This window comes from Chrysochloris asiatica, unplaced genomic scaffold (assembly GCF_000296735.1).
Source record: "Chrysochloris asiatica unplaced genomic scaffold, ChrAsi1.0 scaffold00097, whole genome shotgun sequence".
Taxonomy (NCBI): Eukaryota; Metazoa; Chordata; class Mammalia; order Afrosoricida; family Chrysochloridae; genus Chrysochloris; species Chrysochloris asiatica.
In genome coordinates this window covers 11657742-11672961 of record NW_006408615.1, presented here as the reverse complement: position 1 = coordinate 11672961, position 15220 = coordinate 11657742, and the positions used below count along the sequence as shown (strand labels likewise).

Sequence of the window (15220 nt, the reverse complement as noted above, 5' to 3'; positions counted from 1 at the left end):
TCACAACAACCAATAGTGGCATCTTGACATTTCTCAGGAAGAAGAGTGAAAAGGGAAGCCCATCTGATCACATCTATCTGGAGGCAATCAGAAAGCATAAAAAATACCAAAATACACACCCATCTAAGTATTAAGGCCACAGATAACTCCTGAATATTCCTCCCAAAAAAACAGAAACAGATGACCATTATCAGCACATGTCCAGAAACGAGATAAAGTGACTGAGACAAATGAGATGGCAGTAGACCTATACTCCATATTGGAAGATGGGCAGGCTTTGGAAATGCCTGAGAAGGAATTCAGAAAAATGATTATAAAATATATCAAAACACTATACAATGGAGTTGAGAAAAATAAGGAAGAAGTCAGGAAAGCGCTACAGGAACAATCAAATAAAATAGATACAACACTGGAAACATTCAAAACCTACAGAAAGAGGTCCAAATGATTAATAATAGAATATCAGAAATGGACAATACACTGAAAGGGCAAAGGAGGAGAACTGAAGAGCTAGAAGCCAGAACTAGTGAGCAAGAAGATAAATCTGTCAACACTACGAAGATAGAAGAACAAACACAAAAAAAGATTTTAAAAATCTGAAGAAAGCCTAAGGTTCATGTTGGACAACATGAAGAGGAATAACTTAAGAATTATCAGCATTCCGGAACAGAAAGAATTACAAAAGTCCACAGAGGAGGTAGTTGAAGAGCTGCTGGAAGAAAATTTCCCTAACATCCTGAAAAGCAAAAAGATTCAAGAAGCTCAATGAACCCCAGGAAGGACAATCACCAAGACATATAATATTCAAGCTCTCCAAAATCAAAGATAAGGACATAATCCTGAAAGCAGCTAGTGAAAAGAGAAGTGTAACATACAAAGGCAAGCAAATCAGATTAAGCTCTGATTTCTCAGCTGAAACCATGCAGGCAAGAAGGCAATGTGGAGACATATATAAAACTCTGAAAGAAAAAAACTGCCACCCAAGAAGCCTCTATCCAGCAAAGGTGTCAATCAAATACAAAGGTGTAATCAAAACATTCCAGGATAAGCAGAAGCTAAGGAATTTTGCCAAAGCCAAGCCTGCTATGAAAAACATCCTAAAGAAGTTCTGTGGACTGAGAACCAACAAGAACAGACAACAACCAAATGATGTACATGGCAGCATCACCCTGAACTCAATCGACAAATGGAAGAGTCAAGAACAGAATAAGATTATAAGAACAGATGATCTAGGTCAGTCTATGATCAAAACAATTACAGTGTGAAAGAAGGAACAGAGATCCAGGTGGTGAGAAGGTCAGGTAGATTAGAGGATAAAACAGACTGTCTTAAATGGAGGAAAAGAGTTAATGGAATATAAGGTAACCACAACAGTGGGCTTGGGGTGGGAGTTTAGTTCGGGTGTTGGGGAGGGCAATTCAAGAAAGGGTAGGAGGTGGAAGAACAAGATAGATAGGGGAACATGAGACAGGTTTCCATGGCCTAAGTGGGACAGAAGTAAATGGTGATGCATGCTCAAACTTGGAACAACAGAGCTCTGGGATACAGGGATCTAGGCATAGTTTGAAGAGGGGAAATAATACTAAAATGCTTGACTGTCTTATGAATATTGGTTTCCCTTGCCTACTACTGTAAAATAGACACATGAGTGGGATAGAAAGGAATGTTGGGAAACATGATTAGAGAAAACCTGTAAGCCTGTCTTCAGCCTATAACTGACTGGAATACCTAAAAGGGGTTCTAGAACCTGCCCAGTGAAATAGACCTCTTGCAAAGCCTTTGCAGAGTATAAGACATTAGGTGGAATCCTGAGTCCCATCCAGAACCCAGCAAGGACAAGCAAACCAGCCTGGAACAGCTAGAGCAAAAGAAGATACATCTTCAAAGAAAGATCATCAGGAAAAACCCAAAACAAAAATCTCAGCACGACTGGCTACTACAAGAATAAGCAAGCTGTTCTCCAGGAAGCCATCAAGGCAAGCAATCAAGTTCCTTTAGGATAAACTCCCCTCTAAGACTGAAACTCAAAGGGAACACATGAACAGGCATGTAAGCTTGCTGGTGACCACAATGGTCTACTGGTGAATGGAAGAGGGGGAAAGATAGCAATGAAGAAATGAATGGGCTGAGTTCAACCACAGTCCATTGACTCCCATTGATTCTGGAGATAAGAGAGAGAAGAGGAAGGGAAGGTTGGTCCAAAGTGTGGTGAGACCTGAAGACACTTGAGCCCATGGACAAGGACATAGCCACAGATGGCTACAGCTGAGAGTGAAGCATCCAGCTGATATGAAGTGAAGGGAGATGAACAAGGACACTCAAACTTGCAGACAGTACCCATCTGACCTAGCCTCAATGGCCTGATAATCAGAACTCCACTAGAAGATTACAAAAAAACAAAACAAAACAATTTTTTTTGATAAAGGAAACAAGGGTAAATTGCTATAATTTGATAAACCTGACCCATACTCACTGTGGTAGTAACTCTAAATACCAACAGAATGGGAAGGAGTCTTCACATCAAGTATCAATGCTATCCCCTCTGTATACAGGGTAGATAGGGACGGGCAACTTATTATACTTTGTTGTTGTTTTTCTATGCAGTGGAGTCAGTTACGACTCATAGTGACCCTGAACAGGGTTTCTGAGGCTGTAAATCTTTACAGGAGCAGAAAGCCTTATCTTTCTCCCACGAAACTGCTGGTAGTTTCGAACTGCTGACTTTAAGGTTCGTAACCACTACACTACCAGAGCTCCTTGACATTGGCTACCTAAAAAATGAGAGAGTGATAAAGGCATGAAATAACTTGCTTACAAGGTGTCAAGAGGGAGTTTAGTTTAAGAGTATGGGGGCGGGGGGAGAAAGAGTCCCCACTGAATAGTTTTCATCTTACCTAGGTGTGTCTGATGAAAAGAGATGGGGATAAGATTCTTATGATTCAATAGTTAGTAACTGTTATCAGGTGGGTTCAATCATGTCAAAGTAAGGGCACATTTATATAGCATTAAAGGGCAAGTAATAGCTGGATGATCATAAATTTCTAGCAGGGGACTGCCTGTAACTTCAACACTCCCAGGCCACTATCTGAGGTAATGTCTGCTAACTGTCAAGGTTGCTATGAAAAGAGAGGATTAGCTCCAGAAAGCATCATACAGAAAATCAGCATGTTTTTCTACTTGCTCTTTTATTCTAAGTAGCAAGAACCAGGTCCATGGAGGGTCTTCAAAAAGTTAGTGGAAAAGTTCCATTATCTTTTCATTCCATTTTTTCCATGAACTTTTTGAAGCCCCCCATATATGGTCCAAGGAACTCTGGTAGCGAGGCAGTTACAAGACAGGTTGATAACCTCAACGTCAGCAGTTTGAAACTACCAGACATTCTGCAGGAGAAAGATGAGGCTTTCTGCTCCAGTAAAGATGTACAGCCTCGGAAACCCTATACAGGACAGGGTCACTATGAGTCAGAAGCGATTCCACGGCACACAGTCACCACTATTCAATGATATGTAATTTTTTTTTTTCTAATAAAAAAAATTGTATTTACTTAGATGCATTCAGAATGTCAACAAAACAGCTGCAAGTTTTTTGTTTGCAATTACAGAGTGGTATTCAGTTACGGCCTCGGAAACCCTGTACAGGGTCACTATGGGTCGGAAACGACTCAACGGCACTTAACAACAACAATTCAGTTAACAGAACAATTATTTCGTATAAGCTGCATCAGACAACTGAAGATGAAAAAAAAAAACTACCATCCCCATATATAACTAATTTGTGCTGTGCACCAACAAGAACCTGCTTTAAATTTCCATTACAACCCCCATACTGTACCAGGCAAGGTTAGTGGCTATTGAAAATACCACCAGGACAGGGCTAGCTAAAGACACATTCGGTAGTGTGTTAACTACACAAAAAAAGACACTGTACAGTTTAAAAACAAATCTTACACAGCCTCACATTTCCATTTTTTTTTTTTTTTTTCTTTAAAAGGAGTGAGTTGTGTACAGGGGGGTTAAATGCTTTATAGACAAAAAAAAAAAACTGCGCTAGACCCAACTTATTCATCATCATCATGTTCTTCTTCATCTTCATCCTCTTCGTCTTCCTCCTCCTCCTTCTTTTTCTTGCTTTTCTCAGCCTTGACGACTCCCTTTTTGGCTGCATCGGGCTTTCCTTTAGCCTGGTAGGAGCGATATCCTCTTCGTACTTCTCCTTCAGCTTAACAGCCTTCTTCTCATAAGGCTGCTTGTCATCGGCAGCGGTGTTATTCCACATTTCTCCCAGTTTCTTCACAGCATCACCAATGGATAGGCCAGGATGCTCGCCTTTGATTTTGGGGCGATACTCCGAACAAAACAAGGCCGAAGGAGGCCTCTTGGGTGCATTGGGATCCTTAAACTTCTTTTTTGTCTCCCCTTTAGGTGGGATATAGGTTTTCATTTCTCTTTCATAATGGGCCTTGTCCACCTTTGCCATGTCTTCAAATGTTCCTTTCTCTTTAGCAGACGTGGTCTTCCACCGCTCTGAGCACTTCTTGGAAAATTCTGAGAAGTTGACTGAAGCATCTGGATGCTTCTTCTTGTGCTCCTCTCCACAGGTGTGCACAGAAAATGCATAGGATGACATTTTGCCTCTCGGCTTCTTAGGATCTCCTTTGCCCTTGTTTAGTTATTTTTTTCTGTCCGTGAGGCACAGAGTCCGCCCAGTGCCGTCCGGCTCTGCCTGGCCCGGCGCTGTCTCTATGGAGCTCAATGTACTGCAATGGCTGTCGATATGTAATTCTTTTAAATATAAACTATGCAAAGAAACAAAAAATTTTAAATAATCAGTTGGGGGGCGGAGTTCTTAAAAGTTACTGATTAGTCAGTAGCATTACAATTCCAAAGTCTAGTTCAGTGTCCAAACCCCCCTAGGCAATTCCAACAAACAGCACTTTTTAAATTCTAGACTAAGGAAATGCCTTTTAAATTACAAATGCCCATTTCTACAAATAAAAAGTATCTTTCAAAATGAAAACCAAAAAAATAAATTATAAATCTAGTTGTACTTAAAGTTCTGAGAATACTTTATACGAGGGGGCTTCAAAAAGTTTGTAGGAAAATTCCATTATCTTTCAAATCCACTTTGACACCAACTTTCTGAAGCCCCCATTATAATAGTCATGAACTGCAGACATTCTCCTGAGGAGGTGCAATCCTGGTTCTGAGGCTCTGGAGAGGATTATCTACAATTACCAATACCAAAAAGCACTTAACTTGCTACATGTGTGTGCATACTTAGTGAGAGGGTGTAGAACTTGGAAGGAGGTGAGTAAGCAAACAGAACATCAATTCAAAAGTTGGTAAATCAACATCTTAGATCTTACAATGACCCAACAATCCTCTGGGTAGAAGCAAACACTCCAGGCAGCCTCGGAGTTTACCTCAAGGTCACACAGCCAGTGAAAGGCACAGTCAGGATTTTAACCCAGTCAGCCCAACTCAAGGGCTCTTAAACTTTTAACCCCTCACTAACTAAGCCAACTCTCCAGAATCCTGGTGTGGCGCTGTGGGCAAATGCATCAGGCTTCAAAGTCGTTTGAACTGCAAGGTTGGTGGTTCAAGCTTACCAGCTGCTCCTTGGAAACCCTACACCGGGTCGTTATGGGTCAGAATTGACTTGATGGCCCTTAACAATAACAACAAGCAGGATCTTGTTTTATGAACACCATCATTTGGATATTTAAGTAAACACCAGCTCCCACTTCAATATTATGCTATTAAAAGCAATAACACATCTCTCGTGGACTATAGATTTATTTTTGTGGTGCAATGTTTTCCTCTGACAGCAACCAAAAAAAGTAGGACCCATGTTGTAACATTAACTCTTAATAAAGAGGTTTGCAAAAAGAATTTGAGATTCGCTCTTTGGCGAGTTAGTTCAAAAGGACAAATGAACACAAAGCAACTTCTGTCTCAGTTCCAGGTAAGAAAAGCACTGCCCTAAAAGCAAAAGCAAAAAAAAAAAAAAATTCTTATAAAAGCATGTTTGTTTATTTTAATTCCTGGAGTCCTGGGGTGGCGCTGTGGGTTAATGTGTCAGACTGCAAAGACTGGTTCAAGCTCACCAGCCGCTCTTTGGAAACCCTATACAGGGTGGCTATGGGTCGGAACCGACTCGACGGCACTTAACAATAACATTAATTGCTGGAGATAATGAATACAGGCAGTCCCTGGGTTAGGAAAGCCCAACTCCTACTTGTTCTTTGTTGTTAAGTGCTGTTGAGTTTGTTCCGACTCACAGCAACCCTATACAGAGTTTCCAAGGAACAGCTGGTGAGCTTGAACCTCCAATCTCACCTCAAACCAACCTTTCAGTTTACAGCACCACACCAGGACTCCAGTTGCTCTTTGTTATTGTTATTAAGTGCCATCGTGTCGATTCTGACTCATAGCAACCCTGTATAGGGTTTCAGAGGAGCGGCTAATGAGCTTGAACCAGCGACCCTGCAGTTCAAGCTTATGGTCCAGTGCTTATCCTACAGTGCCACACAAGAACCTCAAACCCTACTAGCAACAAATTCATCACAACTACATTCATCTGATGAAACTTGTGGTTTTAAATCGCTGACAAGGCTTAGAGCCTTTTCTTGAACTAAACCCACTGCTGTTGAGTTAATTCCAAAGTAAGGCCAAATAAGAACTGTATACACCTGATCCATATTACCTACAAATTCAAAGACACACTTAGGAATGTTCACAACCCTGGAACTGGCTGTATAATAAAGCTTATATTATATGGGAGGTATCATATAGCTAAAATAACTTATGAGAGAAAGAAAAAACCAGTATATTCAGATTGCCAGTATTTCAAGCAAGAGTCTTGGTCTAGCACTGCTAATCACAAGGTCAGTAGTGACTCAAATCTACCAGCCGCTCCTTGGAAACACTTAACAGGGTCACTTTGAATCTGAACTGACTTGATGGCACTTAACAATGATTTCAAGCAGAATTTTAATAACAAAAAATAAGCAACAAGCACCGGAAGGGGAAAAAAAAATGTCTTTAGATGTGTGTATCACCTCTAGGCTTTAGCAGTGGTCAGCCCATGGCCAAATCCAACCCACCACCTATTTCTGTAAGTAGTATGACGGAACCCAGAAAAGTCCATCAGTGTGGAATGTGACAGAGACCTTACACAAAACCTACATTATTTACCATCTGGTCCTCTGTAGAAAAAGTTTGCCAACCCCTATTATATTTCTGGTGTGGCACTGTAGGATCAGCACTGGAATTCTAAACAAAAGGTCGGCGGCACTGCAAACTGACATTACAGCGCTTAACATTTTATATCTTACAGAACTTAACACTATATAAAATTATTTTATTTACTTCTTTGTTTACACAGTTACTGTCCAAGTCTCCCAAGGAGAATGCAAGCTACATGAAAAGAACATTATGAAATGCAAGTTTCGTGGTATGCCTGTGTGTGGACTATACACTGACAGCATGTTGTTGTTGTTAAGTGCCACAAAATTGGTTCTGACTCATAGAGACCCTGGTACAGAGTTTCCTGTAGGAAATGACTGGTAGGTTTGAGCCACCTTCCTTGTGGTTCAAACCGACCTTGCAGTTGAGTGCTTATCCTACAGCACACCAGGACTCTGATGACGGATTGCTCCCCATTGTATTATGAACTCCTGGTGAGGAGCTGTAGGACCAGCACTGGATTACTAACTACAAGGTCAGAAGTTCAAATCTACCAGTCACTCCTCAGAAACCCTATGCAGGGTCATTATGAGTTGGAACAGACTCCACAATGACCTCCGTGTTGATAAATCTAATGGCTAATTCTTAGTCATCATTTTATTTGACTCATCAGCAGCATCTGATCTTGCTGGTCTCATTATGTTCCCGAAAACACTTTTTCATATGGCTTTCAGAACACCACACTCTCTCAATTTTCCTCCTACCTGACTGGCCCCTGCTTAGTTTTCTTTGCGATCTCATTTCCCCAATCTCTCCATGTCAGCTTTGAGTCTCTTCTTTGAATCCAAATTCACTTCCCTGGTGAGCACACCTCTAGTCTCATAACTACTCTTAGGCATTTAAAACTCAACAAGTCCAAACTCATCTTTCCCCTAAAACCTGCCCCTTCAGACTTCACCATCTCAGGAAAGGTGAACACTATTCTTCCACAAGTAGCCCTGGAGGTGCAGTGTTTAAACACTGCTGCTAAGTGAACAGTCGACATTTCAAACAGACCAGCCTGCTCTGTTGGGAAAAAGATGAGGCAGTCTGCTCCTGTAAAGCAAACAGCCTTGGAAACCTTTCCAAGTAAACCTTACTGTTCTACTTTGTCCTATAAAGTTGCTGTGAGTCAGAACTGGCTCAATAGCAATGTGTTTGGTTTTATGGTTTTATTTTTCCAGAGCCTCGAGTCAAAAAACTCTGAGTCAACCAACCCTCATTTTGTGATACCTCTCATCGAATTCACCATCAACTCCTTGTAACTCTATCTTATAATACATTCCAAGTTAGTGATCGCTTCTTACCGCCTTCCCTTCTACCAAGCTGGCCCTTGTTCCCCTGATAATCTATTCTCAGCAGAGGAGCCAAAGTAAATCGATTTTCAAATGTAATTCGATCATTCCATGGTCTCTCTCTCCCACTCAGAGTTAAAGCCTGGCACAATTTGGTCCACTGAAATATACATAAACATTCTTGTTCCCTCCACTCCAGACACACCTGCCTCCTTGTCCATCCTAAAGGGCTGTCAAGCAAGAGCCCGTCTCAGTGCCTTTGGCACAGCTGATATGAATGTACCAAATCTTCACCAACTCAGTGATCCCAATAACTCTTCGAAGTAGGTTTCATTATTTCTACTTTACAGATTAGGAAAGTGAGGCTTACAGTCTGCCTGACAAATTATAGGATTGGGGTTCAATCTGCATGAGTCTATGCAAAACAAGATATCTCAAGAAAGTTTTTTATTTGGGGGGATGCAAAAAAGAGAGGGTTTAATGATGATCTTCTGATGTCTGTGATTCCAACTGCTCAGGATGCACGCTGACAGCTAGTAAGGGCGTTGAGAGAGGGCAGTTAAAAGGACGAGATGAAGTAGAAAAGTGACCCAAGCCAAAAGTAGAATGTTTCACAGAAAAGGGGGGAGAAGGGGTGCGTCGACAGTGTCAAATGAAACTGCGACTTCCAGCAGCACACCACACCTTTCCATAGACAGAAACCTCATTAAAGAGGTGAGGGAGACCTATCTCTCTGACAAGGTCTTCAGTACTAGGCACTGCCCGCACTAAGTCTGTGAAATTTGCAGATGATTAAGCAACACAACTTCACACCGAGGTTCTGCAGTTCAGCGATGCGGCGGGGAGGAAGAATGGGGGCAGGAGGTGAATGGCCTTCACATTTAGAAGGCCGAGAAAACAGGCTTCTCTTCTTCACGACCCCCCCTCTGGTATGGGTGACCACCGCCGTCTGCATCTCAGATAGTCCCCAAGAGGCCAAAGCGGTGGCGAAAACCGGGGGCGAGTATCGGCCCTCACCCCTACTCATTCTTCTAGCAACTTTCCGCCCAAGTCCCATTTCTCCGTCCCGACAGCCGACCTCTCCCCTCCGCCCCCCTAGCACGACTGGCCCTGGAGAAGCCCCACACCCGGACGTGAAGAGCCCGCCTCACCACGGCTCCGGCAACGGCGTGGACCAGGCTCTCGTAGGACAGCACGGAAGCCATTGGTGCAGCTCCCCGCGGACCGAGCCCCACTTTTCCCACAGGTGCAGCGGTCCGCAAGGTGAGAGGAATGGAATGAGAGGTCCGCGCGTGAGCGTCTCAAGTCCCTCCCTCTCAGGGCCGCCCGCTTCCTACAGGACAACCACTTCCGGGTGTCAGGTCACAGGTCACAAGCTGGCGCATGTAGTCTCCCGTTAGGAGCCTCTGACGGGGCGGGGAATAGAGGAAGCCTGGGAACGCCTCCGAGCGCTGATTGGCCCTGGAGCGTGTGCGCTGCGGGGCCTGAATCGCTGAGCTTGCCGAGCTGCCACCAGGGTCTGACTCCTGGGTTGAGGCCAGTGGGTCCTGAGCCTGAGGCTTGTGCTGCTGGGGTGGACTGCCCTGACCTCGCGTTCCTGGAACCGGCCAGTGCTCCACACGCCTCAAGTTGGCTAACTTGCCAAGTCTTTTAACTGTGTTACGTTCCTCCTTTGATAAACGACAATGTTAGAGAAAAAAAATTTCCATGTTGCAAAGTGAATAACCAAACTACATAGAATTAAAAAAATGACCTTTAACCGCTTGTTGCTGTAAGGGTATTGATGAACTCATGGTAACACTGTGTTACAGAGTGCAATTGCTCCATAGGGTTTTCCAAACGGATTGCACCACTCTTTTGTCAAGTTTAATCGTACTATGGTGGCTTGCATGTTTCTATGATTCTGGAATTTATGCCCTGGTATCTCAAAAACCCGAATCGGGGTGTGAACCGCAAGGTCAGCAGCTTGAAACTACCAGCTGTTTCGCGGGAGAAAGATGAGGCTTCCTGCTCCCTTCAAGATTTACAGCCTCGGAAACCCTGATCAGGGTCGCTATGGGTTGGAACCGACTTGACGGCACTTAAACAACAAATCTCAAAAACCAGCATGGTCACCCATGGTAGAGAGGTTTCAGTGGAGCTTGCAGACTAAGACAGACCTAGAAGAAGGACCTGGGGTTCTACTGCTTTAAAAAAAAAAAAATTTTTTTTAAGCCAGTGAAAACCTTATATATAGCAACAGAAGATTGATGCAATGCTCGAAGCCACTCAAAATATGACTGGGGAAGACCTGCCTCCACAAAGTAGAATTAACCCTAATGCTAATGATGAAGTAAAGTTTGCAGGACCTTCATTTGCTCATGTGGATTGACTCAAAATAAGTAGAAATAGCTGCAAACATCCATTAAAAATTAAAGCACTGAATGTATGAAGATGAAAATTGGAAGTTGTCAAAATTGCAATGGAACTGGAGTCTTATTACTTACTAGTGGCTGCCTTGGTATGGCGATGTAAGATAAACACGGGACCTATAAAGTCAGTTTGAACTGCAAAGGTCAGTGGTTCAGAAAGCATGGAATCTTTGCCTTTAAGAATTCTAGTGTCTGACTTGCAGGAAATAACCTAAAAACTCTCCCGTCTCCTCTCAGAAGAACGGTTTTGAGCTTAAATTGTATGGCTTCTGGAAAAAAAAAAAAAAGATGTGCTTGTACCTTTAGATTAAGCCGAAGGCCACTGGAGATAATTAATTGTCTGAGTCATTGGGTCATGAAGACCCAGGGAATGAAATGTTTTTCAAGATAAAGAGAAAGGTTCTGTTATTACTCACCTCACTGTGGAATGTAAAGGGAAATAGATCAAATGCTTAGCTGATGTACACTGCTCTATATAATGTGCTTGTTTTTGTGAGTGGGGAGGACAGTCTTGAAGGGATCATCCTCCCTGTCCTCCAGACTGCAGGCTTTCTGTTAATTAAGTTTGGATTGGATCTCTCCCCATCACTGTGATTAACTACAATGACAAGGTGTCAAACCCTTGTTTGGGGTTGTTGTTGTTGTTGTTATGTGCCATGACTCATAGTGACCCTATACAGGGTTTCCGAAGCTATAATCTTTATGGGAGCAGAAAGCTTCATCTTTCTACCACGGAAGAGCTGGTAGTTTCAAACTGCTGACCGTGAGATTAGCAGCCTGATTCGTTTTGGGTTAGCAACAGTTGAAACTCACCAGCTGCTTCTTGCAAACCCTATAAAGGAGGGATATGAGTCGGAATTGACTCAAGGCACTTAATAATAACAAGACTCTAAGATGTCATCACTAGTCTGTCAGTTTGTCTTGCTGTGGCAATTTGTGTGTTGATGTGATGCTGGAAGCTATGCCACTGGTATTTTAAATACCTGCAGGGTCATCCGTGGTGGACAGGTTTCAGCAGAGTTTCCAGACTAAGTCAGACTAGGAAGAAGGAGAGACTGACTACTTCTGAATGTTAAGCCACTAAAAAACTTATAAATAACAGTGAAACACACAGCACCACAATATTTGAATATTGAAACATGATTAAGAGCACCAGAATGTTGTCAGATATAGTGCCAGAAAGTGAGCCCCTCGGGTTGGAAGGCACTCACAATACAACTAAGGAAGGGCTGCCTCCTCAAAGTAGAGTTGACTGTGATAACAAGAATCAAGTAAAGCTTTGGGGACCCTCATTTGCTAATGGGGCACAATTCAAACTGAGGAGACAGCTATAATAATCGGAACAAGAAATGTATGAAATATGAATTTAGAAAATTTGGAAATTGTCAAAAATTAAATGGAATACATAAACATCAATATCCTATGCATCGGTGCACTGAAATGAACGGGTATTGGCCGTTTTGAATCTGACAATCATATGTTTCACCATGCCAGAAATAACAAATTGAAGAAGAGCATCACGTTCATCATCAAAAAGAATATTTCAAGATCAATCTTGAAGTATAAAACTGCCTGATAGGATAATATCAATACGCCTATAAGGAAAACCAGTCAATATCATTATTATTCATATTTACACACCAATCACTAAAGTCACTGATGATGAAATTGAAGAATTCTACCAATCTCTTCAGTCTGAAATTCATCACACATGCAAGTAAGATCATTGATAATTAACTGGAAATTGGAATGCAAAGGTTGAAAACAAAGAGGAAGGATCAGTAATTGGAAAGCATGGCCTGGGTGATAGAAATGATGCTGAAGATCCAATGATAGAAGCAAAACCAAAGATTTCTTCATTGCAAAGACCTTTTAAAACAACATAAAAGACAATTATACAAGTGGACTTCAACAAATGAAATATACAGAAATCAAATTGACTACATCTGTGGAAAGAGACTGTGAAAAAGCTCCATATCATCAGTCAAAACAAGGCCAGAGACAGACTTTGGAATAGATCATTAATTGTTCATATACAAGTTCTAACTGGAGTTGAAGAAAATGAAAAAAAGTACATGAGAGCCAAAATATGACCACGTGAATTTAGAGACCTTCTGAAAAATAGATTTGATGCTTTAGACAATAATGATTGAAGACCAGAAAAGTTGTGGGATGGCATCAAGAACATCATATAGGAAGAAAACAAAAGGTCATTAAAAAGAGAAGAAAAAAAGAAAAGACCAAAATGATGTCAGAAGTGACTCTGAAACTTGCTTTCCAGAATAGAGATGCTAAAGCAAATGGAAGAAATGAGGAGGTAAAAGAGCTGAATAGAAAATTTCAAAGGGCACCTCTAGATGACAAAATAAAAGATTATAATGAAACGTGCAAGATCTGGAGTTAGAAAACCAAAAGTGAATACCATGCTCAGCATTTCTCAAACTGGAAAAAGTGGAGGAAAAAAACTCTAGCCTTGACTTGCAATACTAAAGGATTCTATGGGCAAATTATTGACTGATGCAGAAAGCATTAGGAGAAGATGGAAGAAATACACCAAGTCACTAAACCAAATGGAAATGGTTGATGTTCAAAACTTCAAGTGGTAGCATGTGATCAAGAGCCAATAGTACTGAAGGAAGAAGTCCAAGTCACACTAAAGGCATTGGCAAAGAATAAGGCTCCAGGAATTGATGTAATATAAATTGAAATCTTTCAACCAACTGAGGCAGCACTGAAGGCACTCATTCACCTATGCCAAGAAGTTTGGAAGACAGCTCTGGCCAACTGATTGGAAGAGATCCCTCTGTGTGCCTATTTCAAAGAGAAGTGACCCAATGGAATGCAGAAATCATGAGACAATATCATTAATATCACATGCCAGTAAAGTTTTGCTAAAGATAATTTTAAAATGGCTGCAAATTATATTGACAGGGAAACTGCCAGAGGTTAAAGCCAGATTCAAAGAGGACTTGGAACTAGGAGTTCCAAATTCTGATATAAGATGGAGAGAATACCAGGAAGACATTTATCTGTTCTTTATTGACTATGCAAAGACTTTCATCTCTGTGGATCATGACAAGCAATGGATCACAATGCAGAGAATAAGTATTCCAAAACACTTCATTGTGTTCATGTAGAATCTGTACATAGAACAAGGGGCAGTTGTTCAAATAGAACCAGGGGACACTGAATGGTTTAAAATCAGGAAAGGTGTATACCAGGTTTATGTTCTTTCAACATACTGATTCAATCTGTATTCTGAGCAAAGAATTCAAGAAGCTGGATTATATGAAGAACATGGCATTAGGACTGGAGGAAGACTCACTAACAGTCTGTGAAGACTCATGATACAACCTTGCTTACTGAATGTGAAGAGAACTTTAAATACTTACTGATGAAGACCAAAGACCACAACCTTCAATATGGGTTGCACCTCAATGTAAAGAAAACAAAAACCCTCACCACTAGAGCAAAAATAACATCATAATAAATGGAGAAAAGCTTGAAGTTGTCAAAGACTTCATTTTGCTTGGATCCAACCATCAACACTCACGGAAGCAGCAGTCAAGAAATAACATGCCACATTTCATTAGGCAAATCTGTTGCACAAAACCGCTTTAAAAAGAGTTCAAGAGCAAAAATGTTAATTTGAGGACTAAAGTGCATCTAATCCAATCCATGATATTTTTAGTAGCCTCATATGCATGTGAAAATTGGACAGTGAGTAAAGGCCATAGAAGAATTGATGCATTTTAGAAATGGTGTTGGAGAAGAATATTAAAAGTAACATGGACTGCTATAAGAACAAACAAATCTGTGTTAGAAAAAATACAACCAGAATGTTCCTTGCAGACCAAGCTGGCGAGACTTTGTCTCTCATACTTTGGATTTATTGTCAGAAGGGACCAGCCCTTGGAAAAAGACATCATGCTTAGTAAAGTGAAAAAGAAAGAGACCCCTAACAAGATGGATTCATATAGTGGCAGTGGCAATGTGCTCAAGCTTAACAATTGTTAGGATGATGCAAGACTGGGCAGTCTTTCATTCTGTTTGGCATGAGGTCACTGTGAGTTGGAGTCAACTCAATGGCACCTAGCAACAACAAAAACATCTGTGGAAAAGTTCAATATCATCAGCCAAAACCAGGCCGCCAGGGCTGACTATGGAACAGACCATAATTTGTTCATATGCAAGTTCAGACTGAAGCTGAAATAATTAAAACAAGTTCACAAGAGCCAATATATGACCTGGAACGTATCCAACCTGTATTTAGAGACCATTCCAAGAA

The 15220-nt window shown here is 41.5% G+C and overlaps 2 protein-coding genes across 3 annotated transcripts in view; both read right to left on the bottom strand.

The window, feature by feature from the left end:
- The window catches only part of SLC25A17 (solute carrier family 25 (mitochondrial carrier; peroxisomal membrane protein, 34kDa), member 17), a 77663-nt gene extending 67786 nt beyond the window's left edge, over window positions 1–9877 (bottom strand). The window contains exon 1 of one of the 2 annotated variants that reach the window (XM_006866881.1): window positions 9673–9877. In XM_006866881.1, the coding sequence (XP_006866943.1) occupies window positions 9673–9726 (54 nt within the window). In that variant the 5' untranslated portion in view covers window positions 9727–9877. The remainder of the gene's footprint in view (window positions 1–9672) is intronic. The other variant, XM_006866882.1, reaches the window with a different exon arrangement.
- The window catches only part of LOC102824744 (dynactin subunit 3-like), a 15846-nt gene continuing 10463 nt past the window's right edge, over window positions 9838–15220 (bottom strand). The window contains exons 2-3 of the mRNA XM_006866925.1: window positions 11349–11352; window positions 9838–10191 (exon numbers count right to left, since the gene is read on the bottom strand). Coding sequence (XP_006866987.1) covers window positions 9838–10191; window positions 11349–11352 — 358 coding nt within the window. The remainder of the gene's footprint in view (window positions 10192–11348; window positions 11353–15220) is intronic.